The 23,150-nt window shown below is 40.5% G+C and overlaps 1 protein-coding gene across 20 annotated transcripts in view; it reads left to right on the plus strand.

Annotated features, from left to right (window-relative positions):
- EYA4 (EYA transcriptional coactivator and phosphatase 4) overlaps window positions 1–23,150 on the plus strand; it is a 317,460-nt gene that overhangs the window by 276,599 nt on the left and 17,711 nt on the right. For all 20 annotated transcript variants that reach the window (XM_086707889.1, XM_086707888.1, XM_086707893.1 and 17 more), the window contains 3 exons: window positions 3,579–3,715; window positions 5,085–5,168; window positions 20,597–20,686. In XM_086707889.1, coding sequence (XP_086564015.1) covers window positions 3,579–3,715; window positions 5,085–5,168; window positions 20,597–20,686 — 311 coding nt within the window. The remainder of the gene's footprint in view (window positions 1–3,578; window positions 3,716–5,084; window positions 5,169–20,596; window positions 20,687–23,150) is intronic.

The raw sequence follows: 23,150 nt of genomic DNA on the forward strand, positions 1-23,150 counted from the left end.
TGGGGAAAGAAAAGTGTTTTTGCATCATTATTCATCAAGAAGATGCTAATTGAAACTACAGTGAGATACCAACATACCCTCACAATAGCTAATATAAAAAAGGCTAGCAATACCAAGTATTGGCAAGGATGTGGAATAACTGGGCATCTCACTGCTAGTCAGAATTTGTAGAACCACATTGGTAAAAAGGTGGTTGGTGTCTACTGAAGATGAATACCTGACTTCCCCCTGACCCAGCAGTCCCACTTCTGAGTATATACCCTAGGGGAATGGGGGCTTATGTCCACAAGATGTGAACAAAAATGTTTCTAGCAGCTTTACTTGTAACTGCCTAAAACTTCAAATAGCCTAATGTTGATTAACAAATAACCAAAGCGCCGTATACATATATAATGAAGTTCTAGCCACATGAAGGAAAAAGCAAACAACCATTCCAGGTTGTAAAATGGAAGAATCGGGCAGCATAATGAGCAGTGAGTAGAGCCGAACACATATTTCAGTAAACTTTTTAAGGAAGAAGGCAGTCCGTGGCACATACCAAACGTTTCATGAACGTGGAGCTACTCGTCATAGTTTTCTTAAAAGGATATGCCTGCGCTCTCATCGAAACACTTCTGTCCATATTTTGTCCAAATTCTTAGAGCCCTTTTAAGGGCTCCTACTTTTACTGAAACCTGGACACTTCCTGTGACCAGTCTTTTCCTTTCTTCCTCCTCCTGCTCTTTAGCAGCTGGCTCCTCGTTCATTTAATAGCTGACTGGTTCCTGCCAAACTCCTCCTTTATGGATCCAGTCAACAGTCAGTCACCCATAACTGAGCACAATGGCTTTGGAATTTTGCAAGTTTTTTTTTTTTTTTACCTTTCAGCTCTTGCATTTTTGTAAGAGCAAAGCTGCTCCATGATAGTTAACAGCTGAAAATTGGTCTGTAATGAGTAGAAAGACAAGTTTTTATAGGATGCGATCCAAAAATTGTTATAAGCTTACTTAATAAATGAGGCTTAATTTGAATCAGTATTTTATCCAAACAAGAACATTTGACTTGCAGAGCAGAGTAACCATAAGAAAATTCTGGCTAAAAAAAAATAACTAAAAATAGAAAAAAAAAATTGTGTGATATATTTTTTTTAAGTTGGCATGTGTTTAAATACCTAAAGCCTCGCAGTCGGTTAAGCGTCTGACTTCAGCCAGGTCACGATCTCGCGGTCCGTGAGTTCGAGCCCCGCGTCAGGCTCTGGGCTGAAGGCTCAGAGCCTGGAGCCTGTTTCTGATTCTGTGTCTCCCTCTCTCTCTGCCCCTCCTCCGTTCATGCTCTGTCTCTCTCTGTCCCAAAAATAAATAAAACGTTGAAAAAAAAAATAAATTAAAATAAATAAATAAATAAATAAATAAATAAATAAATAAATAAATACCTAAAGCCTCATTTAATACCTGTGCAAGTAAGCTCAAACACGATTTACTAGAGGTAGGGTGATATTCAACCAGAAACTAAAGAACTTTGTATTACACTGTCTATTCTCAATGGTCAATAGCAGAGACCCATGATATGAAATGTGCTAACAGTGTTTTAAGAGCAAATATTATTTGAAACACGGACATGTTTGGTTTTTTGTTTTTTTTTTTGATGCTGTCCTGACATGCACAATGTTTTCCAAAGAAAATGTTATAACCATTAAAAATAATTAGAGGTTAGCTATGTAAAAATCACTATTTATTTGGAACACTTCAGAAAAAATACTACCTAAATATTCATCCAGTTTGTTCATATTTGGTTATTTCAATCAGAAAGTGGTTGGCTGTCTTCATAATTATTTTTCTTTAATTTTATGATGAAGCATAATTGTCATAACTTCTTTATATTTAAAAATGTTATCATTTAAATTTATTGTAGCTTGCCATCAGACCATCCTAGAAATTTTTGCTTTATGCGTATGATTTAAATCAAATTAAATATATATCATTTTCACCCCCATAATTTACAAAGTAGCTATGATTGCCCATGCTTTAATATACAAGGAAACTGGGACTCAGAGATTGAGTGAAGTGCTCCAAGTCATAGAGTAAGTCTGACTCTTGTGACTTGTGAGGTTTTATGGCACCTCACTGTTGCCTCAGTCTATCTTAACTCCCTCCCGTAGATTTGCCACTGCTCAGTGCTCCTTCCTGATAAGACACCCTATCACCAACTTTAGACATGTCAGTCTTTGAGGTCCCTGTGGGACATGGAGAAGTCAGTTAGGTGCAGTCTGAAACCGCTGTAGGACGTGGCCTCACTGGACCTATAGATCTGTGTGTGGGTCATCACAGAGAGGGTGATTAACCTATGAAAGGGTTAGGTCGCCCAGATGGTGTGGAATGAGGAGGAGAGTGACCGAAGTTTGGAACTCTTAAATACCAACATACGAGGAATGGAAGGAGGAAAAGGAGTCCATGCCTCCTAAACAGAGAAGGACTGCTGATAGAGCTTCCAGAACTGGGAAGCTGCAAGGTATCAGCTGCCAAATAATGGCACTATGGAGGTGGTGTTTAAGAGGATCAAACACAGCACAGGAATCTAAGAAGATAAGGACCGAGTCTGTCTATTGCATTTGTTACTTGGGTGGTTCGCGGGGACTCTGAGTCAGAGTAGTTTTATCAGAATTTTGGTGAACTGATTATGACAAATCCAGTGTCAGGAAGTGGCAACAAATGTGCTGTCCACTATTGTCACCATCGGCTACATGTGGCTGTTGAGCACTTGCGTGTGGCCAGTACAGGCTGAGGTCTGCTGTAAGTGTAAAATACCCACAGGAGTTCAGAGACCTTGTATGAAGAGGGGATTATGTAAAACATGTCATTGATAATTGTTTATATTGGTTACATGCTGAAATGATCCCATTGTGGTTATATTGGGTCAGTTAATATATGTGAACAAAATTAATTCTACATGTTTCTTTACATTTTTTACAGTGGCTTCTAGAAAATTTTAAATTATATATGTGGTTCTATTTGTGGCTCACATTCTATTGCTTTTGGACAGCACTGTTATGCATATTCTTTTAAGGAGTACCAGTTTAAAAAGAGAAGATAACAAGCAGATACCTTCTAGGTAGAAAGGCAAGGTCATGGGAAGGATTTTAAACTTGTCTGTGGCCCACAGAAAAGCAAGACATTGGAAGGAAGATAAGAGAGGGTTTAACTAATGGAGCATGATTCAGTTGGGAGTCAAATTTGCAGGTGGGGAGATGGGATTGATCCAGAAGAAGACATCTCCTCCTTTGAGCTCTGACATAAGGAGGTGAGAATAGATATAAATGTAGATAAATATGTGGGTAAGGGTAGAGACAGCGAAGGTGAGGACATACAGAATATAAAACACACTCATGTTTAATAGATCACATAGACTGAAACTACAGGGGATTTGCGTGACCTGGAACATTTTTAACAGAATCACGATTTTGTCTATTTGGGTTATAAATTTTCTTTGTCATGAGGAGCTTTCTCTGACGTATATGGATTTGTTAAGATAATTAATAACAAGGACTCATACATGATCTAAAAATGAAGTGCTGTTGTTGATGCAAATCCTGTTATTCCTAGGAGAGTTTGATACTGTGCAGAGCCCCTCCACACCTATCAAAGACCTCGATGAGAGAACTTGCAGGAGTTCTGGGTCAAAGTCCCGAGGAAGAGGCCGGAAAAATAATCCCTCCCCACCTCCTGACAGTGACCTAGAGGTATGCCAACTTACCCTCCAAGAGTGGAATATGATGTTTTATTTTACTGAATGACATATTCTACACCTTATAGTTCCATAAAGCTTCAAACTTAAAAAAAAAAGATATGAAATGAGTGGACCCCAAGTTTGAGAGTTCATCCATTGTAATGGCAAAATTAAAAACACTAACAACTTAAAAAAGATGATACTTTACAAATTCTAGGCCTGAGATAATTACATCTTTTGATTCTAACTGGCCTAAATGGAAATTTAAAACATAAAGCCATTGTTTGTAGGATGATGTTCTGAGAGACACTCTATTTCGTAGTATTAAGGTAACAAAAGATGTGTATATGGGTCGATAAAATTTAAAAAGGTAAAATTAATCTGTATGGAAAGGAAAAGTCGTCTTCTGAAAATAGGAAAAGAACAATCATTTGATACATGTTAACATTTTGATATCTGTAAAAGTCTCCATGTGTCATCTTTTTCTGGTTGAGAGCTCATTTGAGATATACCCATACTGAGCAGGTTGATCTTTATTATAAAACATCAGGAGAAATTATTCTTAACCGTATTATGTTACTTCTTACCCAACTGCAACCTTCAGTTAAGAAAAAAACCTAAATTTCCAGATTTGGTAAAATAAAATAGTAGTCATTGTGCCTCTTTAATCATTTCCTTCAGCTGAGTGACAATAGCACATTCCAGGCCTTCAGGAACCCAGCAGGTGATATAAATGAGTGAACTGGGCCAGGGAGCCAGCAGACTGTGGAGCTTAGGGAACATTGGCCCAGTCTAAGGGGGCCTGCCCATCACTGCCATGTGAAATGTCAGTCAGCATTATCGTATCTTCCAGTTTCTCCGCTGCCGCTAGAGCCCTGAAGTTTGTGTGAAATCTCGTGAATTTGAAATGCTGATCAATAATTTGAAATCTTTCTAAACCCTGTGCACGCTAAACAACCCATCGGATGGCCTAATCTGACCCGAAGGTCTATACTTCGCAATTTCTGTTTAGGGATCACTCACTGACTTTTTGAAATACTTTAAAAAAATTTAGTTCTTTGCATGAATTGAAAAGTCTCATGAATCCACGAGGTGAAAGATTAACTTTTGGGGCGTTCACTGCAAGTAAGTATTTGGAAACATTCATTCAAATTAGGACATCTGACTTTTAAGCTTATGATTACTTGTGTCACTCTCACCCCTCTGGTTTTATAGGGGGGGTGCGTGGCAAATTTGGAAAAAAAATTAATGGAGTAGCACAGCTTTTTCTGAAATGGTATTGAGATTATATCCAACAACAACAAAGTCAGATGTGTTCAATTTGTAGAGATTTCTGTTTCCTTAGAATTTGATGATCGTTTGATATTTATTTTTTTCTTCAGCGTGTATTTGTCTGGGACTTGGACGAAACCATCATCGTTTTCCACTCACTGCTCACAGGGTCTTATGCTCAGAAGTATGGCAAGGTAAGGGATCAAGAAATTTTACTCCAAGACACTCGGTTAGAATTTTATCTTGTTCAAAAATCTAGCACAACTTAAATACATTTAAGTTTTTGTTTCAGGCTGTCAAATCTGCTCTTAATTGATTTCCAGTGGCTCATTGTTCTTTGATGAGAACTGGCGAATTTTACAAAAGTAATTCGAAATTGAATTTGTTTTCTTTCTTCAAGATGCCTTTGGGTTTTCTACATCAAGAGCAAGCTCATTACTCTGACATAATCATCTTAGAAAAATTATTCTGTAAATTAAAATGGGCTTTCAATATTATAAAATCATATCTTACTCTCTAATAAGGAAACTTTCAGAACTAAATGTTGCTATAGAATGCCAGTTGAAGTAAGGAAGTAATCTCTTGTCTGAGAGATCCTTTGGATTTAGGAACACCAGTATTTTTTGTAACTTTGAATAAGCATATGAACAGCAAATCACATCCCCACACACACACACACACACACACACACATTCAGAGACAGATTCCCCTTCCTTCTTTCCTGCCATGCTTTTCACGGTTGGTTGGCTAGCTTCTTAGGACCGCGTTGGTGTTCGCTGTGTAGGTGCCGTGACAAAGATCAGTGTACCTCCAGGGTGCTTGTCAGATGGAAACACAATGGTTCAGGCCATTGCTAGGTGAGTCTCTGACTCTATGGGATTCATATTCTGACCAGAGTCAATTACCATATTCAAAGTTATCTAACTTTGGTTCTTTTAACATATTCTATTTACAGAAATGCCTTCCCTGTCCTTTATAGTGTTACATTATTTCTTAGGGTCTCACGTCAGCCCAACACAGAATTTTTAGCAAGTTTGTTAAGCCTTGCCTAGTAATGATGAAATTGCGTTCAAGTGTTTCCTACTTGAAATACACAACTACCACACTCTTGATGAATCTACGTTGTATGTGACTTTTAGTGTAGGTAATATATGTGACCAAACAGCTATGTAAGGGAACAGTTTTGCTTACCAGCCATATAGAAAAAGAGGTCTTAGCCCCTTTATGACAGTCATCCTCATTAAAAACAGTGGTCTCCAGAGCAGAATGTATGCATATATGCGAGATATACACAAGATGCTTCATTGAAATAAGGAAAGAAAATAGTTTGTATACACACACACACACACACACACACACGCACACACACATTTTTGTCTTGCAAACTATTGTTATATGTTTCATAATGCACATACTTTGTAAATACATGCATATTATTATCAATTAAAGAATATGTATATAATATATGAGTAAATTAGCTGTATATAAATTGGGGGTGCACACTCAAAATTCTATTACTGGTAGAGTATACAGTCTAAATAAAGTTTCCAGATAATAATCTAAAGCATTTCTTCTGGAATAGTTTTGGCTTCTGAGGAATACATGGTAAATCCTGCTGAACTGATTGCAATATTTTTATATGGCCAAGTTTCATGTTACATCAATGTTTAAAATAATCTAACTTGAACATACGAATCCAAATAAAGTTCCCTTCAAAATAGTCACCATTAGAGGCTTTACCCAGATATCCATGTTGCTTCCATTGTGTCAGATCAGTGGTGGAACTCATCTTTTGGAATGACCTTGAGATTTTTAAAGTGTTTTCCCAGTTCAAATCTTCATCCTTTTTGTGGTGGTTTTGACCTTTAAAATACTAGTAAGATCATTTGAACCCCAGGTGATAAATAAGCAGCCTGGTCAAAATGTGACTATATATATATATATATATATATAGTTTTTTTTTCTTTTTCTCAAAAATATCATAAAGTGGCACCCATCCCAGAACTGAATATGGACTTCCCTTTGGGATAAGAAGGGCACCGGTAATGAGGCAGAGACGGGTGGAGAGCCACAAAAAAAAATCTAATAACGAGCTGCCTTTCAGACTGGTTCTAAGAGCAGTTTTAACAGCAAAATGCCCATGCTTCCCTCAGCACTGGTGCATCGTTGAAATAACCGTGTCGCTTCCCTGGACGCCCACCCGGACATGCAGGGCTCACTTCACGCACAAGCTTCGTTATCCTAAAATACTGTCAAAAAGCTTTGTTGGAATACAGAATAGAGACATTTTCTTTTCCTTTCCTTTCTTTTTTTTTTTTTTTTTTTAATTCCCAAGTTACTTAACATACAGTTTAGTCTTGACTTCAGGAGTAGAACCCAGTGATTCGTCATGTACATATAACACCCAGTGCTCATTCCAACAAGTGCCCTCTTTAATACCCGTCACCCGTGTTCCCCGTCCCCATCAACTCTCAGTTTGTTCTCTGTATTTAGGGCTTCTTATGGTTTGCCTCCCTCTCTGTTTTAAATAGCAGAGCTCACAGAAGGTGTGGGGCAAAGTGAGGGGAGGAGGGCAACTAATGTTATTTAGTGCCCCCAGTGTGCCAGGCATTAAGTGTCACAACAGTTGCAAGAGAGAGGTGGTTCTCCCCGTCTCTAGGGGAGGAAGCATATTCAGGGAATAAAATATGTGCAAAGTCACACAGCCAGTCAGTGGCAGAGATGACCCAGGACTATTTGACTCCATAGCCCATCTCGTTTCTGCTACAGCACATCACACAGCATACACAATCCGTCTGCCATGGATGCAATAAGTGACATATACTAAAAAGAGTGAGGACAATTAGTGAGGTGCTGTGTAGGTAGTTATGTGAGTTCTCCTCAAGCTGAAATAATTTGAGTTATCTTCCCTCAGATGATTGGGATACTTTTTCATCCACGAGTAAAACCTAAGCGGGGCGCCTTGGGGGGCTCAGTCGGTTAAGTGCCTGACTTCGGCTCAGGTCATGAACTTGTCGTTGGTGGGTTTGAGCCCCACATTGGGCTCCGTGCTGACGGTTCAGAGCCTGGAGCCTGCTTCACATTCTGTGTCTCCCTCTCTCTCTGCCCCTCCCCTGCTCTCGCTCGCTCTCTCTCCCTCTCTCTCAAAAATACATAAAACATTAAAAAAATTAATTTTTTAAAAATGAAGCAAAACCTAAGAAACATTCAGTGAAACGGATTGTGGCAGACAGATATCAGTACCTCATGGCAGCACAGAATGGGAAAAGAATCAGGGGCACTATTGAAAGTTTAGGGAAGATAACCTTCCATCTGTAAAATACCTACCGTGTGGTAGATGGAGCCTGTATTTGGCATTTCACAAGCAGTAGGGATAGTGGTTAAGGACCAGAACCTTCGAGTTAAATAAACTTGACTTTGAAAACCCAGTGCAGGGGCGCCTGGGTGGCGCAGTCGGTTAAGCGTCCTACTTCAACCAGGTCACGATCTCACGGTCCGTGAGTTCGAGCCCCGCGTCGGGCTCTGGGCTGATGGCTCAGAGCCTGGAGCCTGTTTCCGATTCTGTGTCTCCCTCTCTCTCTGCCCCTCGCCCGTTCATGCTCTGTCTCTCTCTGTCCCAAAAATAAATAAACGTTGAAAAAAAAAAAAATTAAAAAAAAAAAAAAAAAAAAAAGAAAAGAAAACCCAGTGCTGATGCTTGTAGCTCTCTGATCTCAGGCAAATTACTTAATCCCTCAGCCTCAATTTCTGTAAAATGGGAAAAGTACTGCCTGTCGTGAATAAGAATTAAAGAGAAAACATGTTTAAAGGACTTAGCAGAACAGTTGGCATGAATTAACACTCAAAAAAATTGTGATTGATCGCTTTCGCAATTGTTATCCCACTTAATTCTCTGGAAGACTCTGCTGGAACTTCCTGTGATCCAGGTTGGATGGATGCAGAAACCCAGGGCTATGAGGGGTCGGGAAACTTGACCGAGGGCACGAAATGATAAATGTTGTTGCATCTACTGGAAACCTGGTCCGTCTTATAGCTAAGTCCTTGCATTTTTACACTCTTCTCACAGGAGGGGAGCCTGTTGGAACTGACCGCGTCGAATAATGTTTTACTCAGGACAATTTAAGGAAATTAAAAGAAAAATTTGTTTAAGGCTCTATTTTTTCTCATCAGAATGAGAGCACCCTTCCTGAATTTCATGCAAAACAACTTAGATGACCCTATTTATTGAATTATTATTTATATTTTTCTAAAAGGCATTTGATCGTTGACATTTTTCTTAACATCAGAGGAAATTGGCATGGTCTGTTGGCCAGGAAGACAATAATATCTTGGCATATCGAGAAATAGCTAAATAAGGGATATTAGGTCAGACCCATCTTTTGAAGCTGGAGACCACACACAGCTCAGGGGTCATTCAGAGGGGACCAAGAGGGCTTTGGGGAGCTTCAACCTCACCACACACCACAAGTGGAAATGGGGGACACGAGGGACTGTATTCATCTAACAAATATTTACCGCAAGGCAGACCCGCATCCTGCTCTCAGGGAGCTTACAAGCAAACAAAATCATTGCAGATAGTGATAACTGCTGTGAAGGCAATGAACCTGGGTCATGTAGAGAGTGGCCTGGGGGGAGGAGGGGCTGACCCTGGAGGTGATGATGCTGAGACCTGAATTTCAAGAAGGAGCTAGCTATGCAGATGTTGGGGGAAGGGGAGAGCAGGGGGAAGCATTCCAAGCAGAGGGCACAGGAGGGCCCTGCCACAGAAAGAGTCTTCCACTGTTCCAGGAATATGAACAAGTGTGGCTGGAAGGTTGTAAACCGGGGAGGGACTGACCCAGGGTAAGAACAGAGTGGTGAGCAGGGGGCCGTGTCATCTCCCGCAAGGCACTGGGGATTTATTCTAGGTGCAGCGTGTTGGAGGGTTTTGGGCTGAGTGCCATGATGGTTTAGAACTGGCTGCTGTGTGGAGAGCAGGCTTCTGAGCAGTAAGAGTGGCAGGGGCTTAGACTGGAACAGTGTTTCTCAAACGTGTGTGTGAGTCACCATAAACCCACAGGACTTGTTAAACACAGATGGCTGCGTCCCACGCCCAGAATTTCTGATTCTGTAGGTCTGGCGGGGGGGGGGGGGGGGTCGGCCCAAGATTTTGCATTTAGAATAAACATCCACTGAAGCTGATGAACCATGCTTTAAGAACCACTAGAATAGAGTATTTCCCCAACTTTTTTCTTGCAAAAATGAGATCTGAAACATGTTAACTGATAGTCTTTGTGGATAGGCTGATGGCCAAAAAGATGTAGGGAATACCTGCATTTGATGGTCGTGTCATCGTGTTAGAGGTCTTGAGGTGTTCTACAGTTGAGAACCCTTTGTAACCGGGTTTAATTCCTCAGTGCCCCAGTGTCTTCAGTAATGACCTTGAGGACTGAGGACTGAAGTGAGGTCACACTGGTGATTCGTTGACAATTCAGAAGGACTTTTCACTGCTAATAGCAAAAGTGAACAGGGCCATTATTTCTGCAGAGCAAAAAACAACCCTGCTACTACCTAATGGTTGTCTAAGCTTGAAATTGTCAGTGTCTTCGGTCCTTTTCATTTGTTACGTGAATCTCGTTTCCACAGCACACGTTTTTAGAGTGTAACATTTTTGTAGGACAGTAATTTTTCAGTTCTTCTAGCCTGAGAATCCTTTGTGCACAAACTATGTCACACCGAGCATCTTTCTATCAATACAAAGGCAGACCTGCTCTAGGTAAAATGTGGATGTTGAGGGGCTGGAGAAACTGCACTTTTCTCTTGTGGCCGATCCTTTCCCACTGTTCTCAGTCACCCCAGAATGGTTTCCAGGGTCCTGGGTGCTGCTCAGAACACAGTGTTGTAAGGCAGTAATCCAGCTGAAGGAGCATCCGGCTGGAAGTTAGAAGGAAATCCTTTCTGGACGTGCCTTAGGAAGTCATTTCACCTGTGAGCCTGTTCCATCTGAAAATGGTTATAATCCGTTTCCTTCCTGGGGTTACCGGATGGATTAAATGAGATAATGTACATGTATAAAAGTAACACTCGGCTGTTGATGAAAGCTGTCATCCACATCCTAGGCCAGAGGAACTTAAACAAAAATACACACTGTTTCCCCCAACTGAGAAATGACTAAGGGCAGTTATTTCTGGACCCACAGAGGTCAGTGTTTGTATGAAGCGGTGTTATAGTGGCCTCAAAAATACCGAGCTGGGAGCTGGAAACGTAAGTGCCAGAGATAGGAAATCATGTCCTGACATAACCACACCTACCTACCTACCTACTTATCTCTCTTTCTGTCACCCATAAAAAATAAATACCATTTTTGAATTCTTGGTATGTGCCTGACATTTTGCTCCGTGTCCCTGTTAAATGCATTATCTCCTTCACTTTCATCATCACCCTGTGTGGTTAGTACTGTGTCACATAGCCCGTAAGTGGCACGGCCAGTCAGAACCCACATCTCTCTGACACATTCTTAATTTCTGCATTCTTTTGGTCTCATGTTTTTCCCCCCCACCACCTATAAAAATAAAATGCATGTTAACCTAATAATTTAGGAATGCCCTTTTACTCATAAATTGCCCTGTGTAACTAACTTTTGCATATGAATAAAAAAAAAAACCTTCTGGAAAATCCTAGTTCCACGTATAAGTAAATAATATTGTGAATTTTCCAAGGATCTTCCTTAAAACCGCCATCACTTTTTGACTGTGTTCAGTTGTCAGCCACTCTCTTCCCAAGCAGAACAGTTCCTTCGTATTTACCTCGATGGCGGGTGAGATATGTGGGTGTTTCAGTTCTGCTACTGATGAAGCTGATGATGGGCTTTACAGCAGAGCACCTGTTGGCCTGCATAGTTTTTGCCAGAAACTCCAGATAGGAGTTTGTAAATTTGGCAGGACATGGACAGGGAATCATCTCATCCATCATCTGTTAGAGTTTGTGAAGATTGTTCCTATTCTCTGTTTGCATATATTATGTTACTTGATCAACTGTAGTAATCCCTCTTCTTTGGAGGAGGGGTGCAGGGAGGGATGTAGGGATTTGATTCACTTTGGAGCATTAATGTGGCACGCGCTATGAAGCCATGATTCTCTAGAGTTATTCCATAGAATGGAGGAGGATGCAGAGGAAGTAGCCCAAGTCAGGGAAAAGACTGGAAGAAAAGTGAACAGTTGCCTTGTATTGTAAAATTGAAATTCAGGCTTCCTGAACTACTTGCGCATTGTAGCAACATTTTATATAAGAGCAGCACTGGGGAAATAATATGACCATCAATACAAATCAGTTGGTTATTTTTCTATTAAATTGTATACACACACTTACATAGAAAGATTTCTGAAATGGCACCAGCTAAATTTTAGGAGAGTCACGAAGATAAATATTGACTTATGTGCATGCCAACTAAGGACAAGCAACATGATTTTAAGAAAGTGATTAGAATTAAGTGTTGGCGCCATGGATTGGAGGCCACCCTAAGGGCAGTGTTAACCCCAGTGTAGGTTACCCTCTGTCTCGGGATAATGGTTAGCGCATTCTGGCTTTGGAGGGAGAATGAACCTGACTTTGAATTCTAGCTCTCCCTCCCACTACGATGTGATTTTGGTAGCTTATTTAAGCTTCGGAAGCCTCGGTGACCTTCCATATAAAAAAGGGCGAATAGTAAAATTAATAATGTGATTAGGAAGGATTAGTGAGTTGATGCATTAAAAGTCACCACATTGCCTACCACAAGATAAACATTCAGTCTACAGGGTAACCTATTTCATCTGGTTTCAAGGAAATCTGTATGTTGGGAAGCTGAATTTGGGGAAAAGTGAATGTTTTCTAAAGAAATTTGCATATGGGCACCTGGGTAACTTGTTCGGTTAAGCACCCAACTTCAGCTCAGGTCATGATCTCACGGCTTGTGAGTTCAAGCCCCGTGTAGGGGCTCTGTGCTGATAGCTTGGAGCCTGGAGCCTGCTTCAGATTCTGTGTCTCCCTCTCTCTGTCTCTCTCTGCCCCTCCCCTGCTTGTGCTCTTTCTCACTCTCTCTCTCTCAAAAATAAATAAACATTAAAAAAAAAAAAAGAAATTTGCATATATTTATATCCGTTGTTTTATCTCATAATGTGAGATACTCGGCTTGTTATAGGAAAGTGGAGGCATATACGAAGAGAGTGAGTACAGAATTTGCAAGCCTCAAAAATTCGATAGTGTGTTACATGGTTGCTCACAGTGCGTGTATTTGGGTGTACATATGTGTACGTGAATAGTGTGTACATAATTATGGTACATGTGTATGTATATAAGTAACACCAAGTCAGAGACCATGACATTTCTCAGACTCTGTCATAGGGAGTTTGAGAGACAGTTCTGCCTACTAACTCCTCTTGTAGAGCTCTACGTTATATGTTGAGTGTATGTTCCCTTCTGTTGAGTATATGTTCCCTTCAGAGAATTTTTTTTTTCTATTGGATTCAGTGGCTCTAGGTGATACCATAAGTAGCCAAACACTGTGCTCACCTTTATTGAGGACCAGCCTTACCAAGTTATTGCTGGGAGTACATGAGAAAAGGGAAAGATCTTGAAGGAACACCACATTTACTCACTTGAAACTAATATACCAGAAAGATGAGTGGTAATCAGTTTCTTAAAAACAGAATCTTCTAGAGGAGCCTTCTATAACCTCCCTTGAAAGTTTAATCCCTGTTTATGATCTCAGTTTATAATCTCGTTCAGTCTCACATCTTGAGGAGGGGGAGAGGACAGATTAGATTATTAACATCCCTTAAATTTCCTTAAATGTCCTTAGTTTAACAGATTTGGGTGAGCTGTACTCTATAGGATTCTCTTCTAATTGCAACAGAGTTGGTAGTGGTAGATAAACGGCGTGATGCCTCCATCGTGGCTTCTGATTGCTTACTATTGACTACTGTTCAATTACAGATATGTTGCTTACATCAAACCCTTGGATTTTGGACAAATCCTCTTAATCAGAGCAAAAGAATAGCTAGTTTTTCCCTTTTACCAGCTCCTTAGCAGGGATCTGGCTATGTGACTAAGAGTCACAATGGGCCATTTGGTCCCTAAAGTTAAGTCCACAGGTAATCTTTATGGAAGTGAACTGGAGCAATGTACTCTTACTCATAACTTAGGGAAGCCCAGTTCCCAGAAAATGAAACTGAACCGGCATTCTACTCTGTGATCAGACTGACTCAGGTATTAGGGTCCTTTGGAGGCAACCCAGAGACTTAACTCTTGGGAAACCAGACGATCATACCAGCTGTGGTCTTCCTACTGTCTTCATGGACGTTCTTAGATCCGTGCTTCTTAAATATTAATATGCGTATGAGTCACTTGGCGATCTTTTCAAACTACAAATTCTGCCTCCATACGTTTGAGCAGCAAGGTGCTAATCTGTTGATTTTGTCTTACTTGTACATCGGAATCACTGGAGAGCTTTGAAATTACTGATGCATAAGATCTCACCTCTGAAAAGAGGATTTCATTGGTGTGTGAGGTATGATGTGGGCAGTGGGAGTTTTAAACAGGTGTTTCTCATGTGTGGTCAAGTTTGAGAGCCTCTGGGTTTAGATGTCATCATCCCGGCAGCCCAAGATGTCCCTGGAACCCCACTTTTGCATGAAGCCTTGCTATTCTTATCCTTCTTTTTCTGCATCAGACTCCGTTGCAAAAAACCCCACCCAAGTCTCTACTTGTGTCTCAACAGCTGCTTGTGACCACAGATCTCAAGTAGACCCAACTCTCTTGGGTTCATTAACTCTTCCGGCTGGCTGTTTCAAACCTTTTCTCTCCTCAGACCTTCAAAGCTGCCCCTCCCCTCAGTTCTGCACAAAACCCCCCTTCCTGGGTGGGGGGCAAAAAACAAAATGAAATATTGGAAAAAGTGGCTTCACCTTCACACTATAGGCATATTCTTTGCTTTCTCCGCTCATGTCCTCGTACTTACCCAATAAATCCACTCCGGAAACAGCTTCTTTGGTGCCTGAGTCCCCAGTGCCCCACTCTTCTGGATTATTCTCTTTGTCATATTTCATGCTGTAATAGTACCATCACCAGAAGAGCCTCTGGAGCCCATTTTCCAGTTGCCACCTTCTTTCCCGGCTTGTCCCTTCAGGTCTGAGAAATAATCTTGCCAGATTCCTGGTTTATCGGGCTGGGGCTTCTCACCTGTGTCTGAAACCAGTTGAGCACTTCCTCTTTTTTTTTTTTTTTAAGTTTATTTCTTTATTTATTTATTTTGATGGGGGGCGGGGAGGAGGGGCAGAGAGAGGGAGAGAGGGGATCCCAAGCACGCCCCACACTGTTAGCACAGAGCCTGACACGGGGCTCGAACTCATGAACTGCGAGATGATGACCTGAGCCGAAGTCAGGAGTCAGGCGCTTAACTAACTGAGCCACCACCCACCCCAAGCACTCCCTCTTTCTTCAAATGTTTGCTCCACTTCACTTTCCTGACCTGGGTTCCTCTGCCGCACACGGCTCCGCACACGGACTTACTCTCACCTCCGCACCTGCTGTCTTCCTCTTCTCTGCATGGCTGGTTTCGTCACCCTCTTCAGGTTGTTACCCTCCACTGTTGCCTCCTGAGAAAGGCCTTCCCTGAACTTCATTTTAATGAGCCATCACTACCCATCCCCAGAGCCTTCTGCATCAGCTGACCCTGATTATTTTTTTTTAACCACCTGACATGCTGTATCTTTATTTGGATTTTGTCTGTTAGGTAGCTCATCCACGAATAATATTAATCCCACAAGGGCCGAAACTTTGCTTAGTCGATTCTCTGCTCTCTGCCCAGAATGTGAACATAGTAGACACTCGGTGAATATGTGTTAACGAAATGGATGTTCCTGAGACCATTCTCCCATTCCCCTTGAGAACTCTTTTTTTTTTTAATGTTTATTTATTTTTGAGAGAGATAGACATGGCACCAGCAGGGAGGGGCAGAGAGAGAGGAAGACACAGAATCTGAAGCAGGCTCCCGGCTCTGAGCTGTCAGCACAGAGCCCGACGCGGGGCTTGAGCTCACGAGGCATGAGATCATGACCTGAGCCGAAATCGGCACTCAACCGACTGAGCCACCTCCCCATCTCCCCTGCTGCCCGGAGAACCCTTCAGCCCACTGCCTGTCCGTCATGGAGAAACATCTCAATCGAAAAATATTCCTTCCGCTTCATGACTGAGTTTCATTTCATCCCTCGTCACTGATTAGAAGAGTTCATGCGTCCTCACGAACCCACAAGTTGTCCCTACCTTAGTTCATAGCACTAGTGTTCTTCCTTCTTCTGCGGTGAATTTGCACATATCCTTTGCCTCTGTGCCCACAAGTCTACAAATGTGCATCCTGTCCCAAAGGAGTAACTGTTCCGAGAGCTTTGGTTCTTTAAAAAAAAAAAAAACAAAAAACCTCTGTTTCTTTAAAAATACATAATTGCTGCCTCTCCTGAGATATTTTTACATTGTGTCCCTAGAGGAGGGATTCCAGCTGATGGCCCAGTGCAGGGCAGAGGCCCCGAGACAGACAGTCTGGCTCCAATTTATGCTCTGTGCTAACATGGCTAATAGGCATTAGTATTTTGATACAGAGAAGTGCCGTACTTGATCCTGACTTGGTTAAATACTGGTAACATCTGGCTTAGAATCACACATTTAAGGGCCAAGAGTTATTCGTTTTCTTCATCCTCCCTCCCTCCCTCTCTCTCTCTCTCCCTGCCTTTCTCTCTCTCTCCCTCTCTCCCTTAAAATGTCTTGGGAATAGTTTAAGTATTTTCATAGAGCAGTACACAGAGTAAACTGGCAGGAGTTCAGTTTGCACCATGTTAAACTCTGCTGTAGACACTTGGAACCTACTGGAATTGTTATAGATGTCTAATATGTATCAGGGCTTCCACAAAACCCTGAGAGTGCCCTTATTATCCTGCTTTCCCCATCACTTCATTTCAGACCCTAAACTCAGCACGCACTACAGTTAAACTTAAAAGAGGCAGTAACTCTTGATTCATAAGGTGCCCATAATTCCACAAACATCTAATGAAAATGAGCAAACATCTCTGTATAAAACTTGGGTTCAGTCCAGAAGTATGTTTAACTCTCAAATGCCTGGTAAAACCACGGAATTTCTGGCTCTGGCAGCCCCTTCACAGTAGTCTGGCAAAGCAGAGCGTGCCCGCCATTACGAAGATCCTGCTAAGGCTCCCTCCACCAAATCACTGGTCATCTTTCCTGGATTCTTACGTCTGGGAGCTCCTTAGCTGGAAAAATGGGGTCCTGTAATCTGCAGTGACTTAGTAAGCTGCAGGGGATGGGGGTGGGAAGCTCGATATTTGAAAGTAAGCCCTCACTAAACATTCTCTTAGAAACAAGATCAACACTTCTTACAGACATGGTTTTCCTTGGCTCGTGACATGACTGTCCCTCGCCCATCTGCGCCAAGCCTTTGGCATGGCTGATGCAACACCCCCCCCCCCCTTTCAACAGGCCTTGTTCTCTGGAAACCTTAGTAAAATACAGCGAGTTCACACTCCGGCAAATCTCACACCTAAACTTTCCCAGCGAACAAATGATATTTTGCCAAAATGCCTACTAAGTCCTGGTCCTAGAGTGTCATGTGGAATCGTGCATAGCCTGAAACCCAGTGCACAGCTCCTTCTCGTGCCGTGGGGTTGCATTCCTCCAGTGGGGTGCTCAAATCAAGTTTTCATCATACCATACGGTATGCTTACTTGTTAGAGAATTCTTGTTGGTTTTTTAAAAATTGTGTTCGCATGCTTATCAGATGCACAAAATGCATTCTTCATGGATTTGCCTACCATGGGTAGCGTAGAGAGTTATGTACTTCAGAAGCGTGGAATCAATGAAAGTAGCAATCAAAGAGGAACAGTATGTTTTCTCCCAGCCCCATAAATCTGATCTATAAGTGCAAAGAATGTGAGACATGAATATAAGAAATTCAGTCATTTTGTTTAAAACTTAAAAAAGAAAAATCGCCAAATCATAGAAGAATTTAACCAACTGAGTCTCCAGAAGGAAAGTCTTTTAAATAGGACATTTCTGAATCCCCATCTGAAATATATATCTTTAGGGCAGTAATCATCAGAAACATAATGGAGTAGTGTGGAGTTCAGTTTTATTGTCTTGCATCAGTGAACATTCCTCAAAAGCAGAGAGCGTCACTAATGGAATTATATGTTTTCATGCTATAATTACATTTGATTTTTCCTGATATTTCTATAGACTTTTTGTTCATGGTCCCATGACTAGACAGAATATTTACAAGTTTTCCATCCTCAGCCTACCCCAAAAGAGAGTCGGAGACTAGAAATAGGAATTTCTGAACAGAAAAAGACAAATACATAGTTTGAAAAACAATTCAGCCTTCAGGGGTTTTCTTTCAACAACAAAAAACATGAGCAACCACAACAGAAATAAGGAAAAAGAAGAACTCTATACTTGAAGGGAACAGCAAGAGATCCTTCTGAGTTCCGAAACTCCTTGAGACACGAACTGGGCACTCCCTGTATCTGTTTTTGTTCTTGAGCGAATATTTGTTGGAGCCAATGGAATTTATTTGGTGTTTGGGTATGCCATTCCAAACAATCCTATCACTGGAAGACACATGAATCTAGCAGTCGAATCCGACTGACTGGAGGACGCAATACCCAAATGCCATCAAGTGTGTGAAGAGTGAACATCTGTTTTTGAGAGGAGAGTATCTAACTATGAACTCCACAGAAATCTCCAAGGATTTGGATTCTCTCCAAGGAAGAGATACAGACAATTAGAAAATTGTGTTGACATCCGGCATATTCTTACTGCCCTGTCTTCATCTTTTCCCACCTCAGGTCTCTGCTTTGCTCAGCACACCTCAGTGACCTCTTTGTTTCTTACGACTCAGTTCCTGTTCTCTAGGTTTTAGTCACTACAATATATGAAGCTGACACTCACTTCCAATATGTTTACTCTAGGGTTTCCTCCTCAAAGCATTATGGAAGGGAGTATAGGCAGACAATTGGTTGTTGCAGAGGAGGAGTGGAAAGAGGAAGGGCTTCTACTGCTAAGTTTAGGGGTGTATATGAATCCGGCTTGGCCTGTTGGGTTGCTCATCCTTATCATAAATTGAAGTCAAGTTAGCATTAATTTCCCCAGGTCTAAATACATTTTTTGAAATGCCATTTATTAGAACATTGAAAACACAAGTTTGGTTCTCTCTCCTCAAATCCCTACAATCTGGCTCCTAGCCCAGCCACTCAACCCAAATCACCCTCTAAAGTCTTCCAAAATAACTTCTCAGCCAAAACCAACAGTATCCTTCTAGACTTGTCAGCTTTATTCGAAACCATATTCTTCTCCCTGTTAATACCCATTCTGGCCTCAAATTCTGAGGATTTGTCCCTTCCAGGATTTTGTTTTCTGTGTCTCCAGAGTCATACCTAACCTATAGCAGTTCTCCTTTAGAGATCATTGCAACCTCGATCATTTCTTTTTTTTCTTTCTTTCTTTCTTTCTTTCTTTCTTTCTTTCTTTCTTTCTTTCTTTCTTCTTTCTTTCTCTTTCTTTCTCTCTTCTTTCTTTCTTTCTTTCTTTCTTTCTTTCTTTCTTTCTTTCTTTCTTTCTTTCTTTCTTTCTTTCTTTCTTTCTTTCTTTCTTTCTTTCTTTCTCTAAGCACAATGTTTGTACATGAATTACTGCGCTAGCCCTAGCCCTAAACTCTCCTTACTTTTTAAAGTCTTCCACCTCCAATGCTAGGCTTTAAACTATAGTTAATCATGGGAAAGTACCAACTGTGGTCTAGGGTCTGAGCTTCTTGCTGCTGTGTAATATCTTGGTTTCTGTAAACAAGAATTAAGTCACTTGTCTTCTTACTAACCCCTTACTTTCATTAAACTCTTAAAGGTATATATTTTCTACTTAGATTACTTTTACTGAGTTAATGTTCCTTTAGTTATCCTTGACCCTACCCTCTTAATCTCTAGTCAGATTCAGGTTAGACCAAACCATATGCATATCCAAATAAATATTGGTCTATATTGTAGATCAAACACAATTGATATTTAAGGGGTGGTTTTACCATGGGTCACCCGCTCTTCCTGGCCCACCTTCAGACAACAGTGTCTGCTCCAGCCCTACAGACATCAGGAAGTCTGTATTTTTCTCCCTTTCCTACTTATGACCTGTTATTCTTAAAGGGATGTCCTTTCCTCTTCTGTACAAGTCTGCTCCATTCTTCAGTACCCCATCCAGGTATCTTTCTCCGAAAGACTCTCCATGGAGTCTGTGTAAACTGGGTCCTATCAACTAGTTTGCTTCCTTCCTCCTCCTCAGATACATATAGATGTACGTGAAAATATATTCTAAGTTGTCTTCATGTGTGTATGAATTTCTGTAAATTCACAAATGTAGCTGTATATTTAGTGTGCGGCTTGGATTATCCTTTGGAAAGGTACCCTTTTTAGATAATTGGGAAATATTTTGGATCCTAGGTAAAAATCCATACAGTCTACCCACCCCACCACCCACAACAGTATGCACTTAAAATATTCTTGATAATAACTAGTCACTGAAATTTTACCTCATTGGATGTATTTTTCCTTTTCAGGATCCCCCCATGGCTGTAACTCTTGGACTCCGAATGGAGGAAATGATTTTTAATCTCGCTGATACACATTTATTTTTTAATGATTTAGAGGTAAGACTTTAAAAAGGTAGGAACTGTCGTATCCAACCGCTAAAATGTTTAGATGGTTTCTATACACGCAGATAACTTCCAAGAAATCTAAAAAAAAAAAAAAAAAAATTAGCTCAAGAGAATAGTAAAAGTTTCTGTCAAGAGGAAAATGTATATACAAATATAAACAAAAGCTAAATTGCATTAATTAATTATACCTATGTACTGGCACATGTTTAAAACAAAAATATCTCAGAAGGGGAGGTCTGTCTGCTTTGCGGTCTCATACTATACAACCCATTTGATACCCTCCCCATCAGCATTTGCTTTTCCAGGCTACTGTTCACATTAATCGCTGGACAACAGCCATAGATATTAAGTTTTGTAGATCACCTGAAGCCAAATTTTAGACAACGTTATTGTTCCTTATTTCCTCCCCATGTGGATAAAACGGTGCCAGAGCTATTTACATATCACATCTGACTGGTTTCATTGCGTTTATTTTTTTCTCTTTCTGATTTATCTTTTCATTCCCAACCTCGAAGGGAGAGTAAAACCAACAATAACAAAATGAAAGGACTCCCCCCCCCACCCCACCCCACCCCCCCCCCCGCTCCCCGATAGCCTCAAGGTAGCTGAATAAGTACTGTAACGAAGTATATAATCTGGGTGCTACTGATCTAAGTTATTAGGCACTCAGATGGTCAAATTGGAACTAACTGTACAGATTGGGCACTGAGCAGCAGTACTTCTCAGTCACATGCAACTACGCTGAAATATTTTTTAAGTGACATGTTTACATGTACATTTCATCTCATGGTTTCACAACGAAATAAAAGTGTCTATAATCATATTCTAAATGGCAAGAGAGATGATTATGGCCAAACACCCCTAGTACAGACTTTGTATTGGATTTTCCATTAATGAAATAATACTCTTTGAAATAAATGTGTTTATCACATTGTTTTCGTCAAGGAGAAACTGTAGGGCCCACAAGCATAAAAATCACGTCTAAGGTTACCTGCCAGCTAAGTGGTAAAACTGGGATTTGAAACTCTGGAGTCTCTCTGGCTCCAGAACACATATTTCTACCCCCACGCCTCGCAGAAGTGTGTGAGAAAGAAAAGCTAAATTATTCAGTGTCTTAAATAAGTTTTAAAAATTGACAAGGTCTTGGGGCGCCTGGGTGGCGCAGTCGGTTAAGCGTCCGACTTCAGCCAGGTCACGATCTCGCGGTCCGTGAGTTCGAGCCCCGCGCCGGGCTCTGGGCTGATGGCTCGGAGCCTGGAGCCTGTTTCCGATTCTGTGTCTCCCTCTCTCTCTGCCCCTCCCCCGTTCATGCTCTGTCTCTCTCTGTCCCAAAAATAAATAAAAAACGTTGAAAAAAAAATTAAAAAAAAAAAAAATTGACAAGGTCTTAAATCCAGTTTTAGCTACATTTGAGGCATAAGAGTAAAAATTCTGTGTTTTAGTATATCCCATAAATGTATGTGTTGGAAATCTGGGTAGTATCATTTTTTTTTTTTCTTTTTTTGGTGGTGTTTTCTCTGCAGTGAGTCACTGTTTTTATTGGATAATAAAATTACTGTCTGTTTAAAGAGGTTTTATTTGTTTTCTTTAATGGCCAATATGAAAGATCCGTGTTCCTAGGCAAGTTTTCCAGTTTTAGATAATAAGAAAAAATAATCACCTCTCTAAAACCTGATTTAAATTAATCCTGCTACTTATTAGTAGTGTAGTATACAGAATGACTTTATATATCCACTATAATAGAAAACACGTTTTAATCTTTGGAACTTGAATTTTTATATAAGATGATAACTTTTAGGTTGGTTTTCCTGTTGGTTAAAATGGATGAGTCTTATTTTTTAAAGAAAATTCTAAGATTATTCATCTTTTTAAACCCCCCAAAAAAAGGAAAGAAAGAAAGAAAGAAAGAAAGAAAGAAAGAAAGAAAGAAAGAAAGAAAGAAGAAATTTTATGTGGTTTTATTCAAGTTTTAGAGTTTTTATTTCTTTCATTAATTATTTTTTACTAGAAATAAGTGGAATAAATAACCTTTTAGCTTTTTAGTGGCACACTAGAAGCCAGATGGAATAAATTTACCACCCAACTTTTAACAGAATACTAAAGTAAGAAAGCGAAAGTAACATATGATGAATTTGCAAATACTTCTAGCTCATTGGACATGAATATTGGCATATCAGAAGCATGTGGTCACCTATGGTGCTTTAAGAATTTTTATTTTGGATTATATACTATATAAAATATATTTTTAAAATACCCGACAGGATCTCTGGTAAAAATAGTAACTGAGAAAATACTGGTATCGACTTTCTCTTCTGATTATAGCTTTTTAGTGATGTTCTCAAATGTGATAAAAATTCCACTTGACTCAAGCACTACAACTTAGGGTCCAACAGTAAGTACCTAATCAGTGAAATGATTGAGTGTCTGCATATAAGTTAATTAAACTCTCATACAT

Source organism: Puma concolor, chromosome B2 (genome assembly GCF_028749965.1).
Source record: "Puma concolor isolate L17-30 chromosome B2, mPumCon1.1.hap2, whole genome shotgun sequence".
Lineage (NCBI taxonomy): Eukaryota > Metazoa > Chordata > Mammalia > Carnivora > Felidae > Puma > Puma concolor.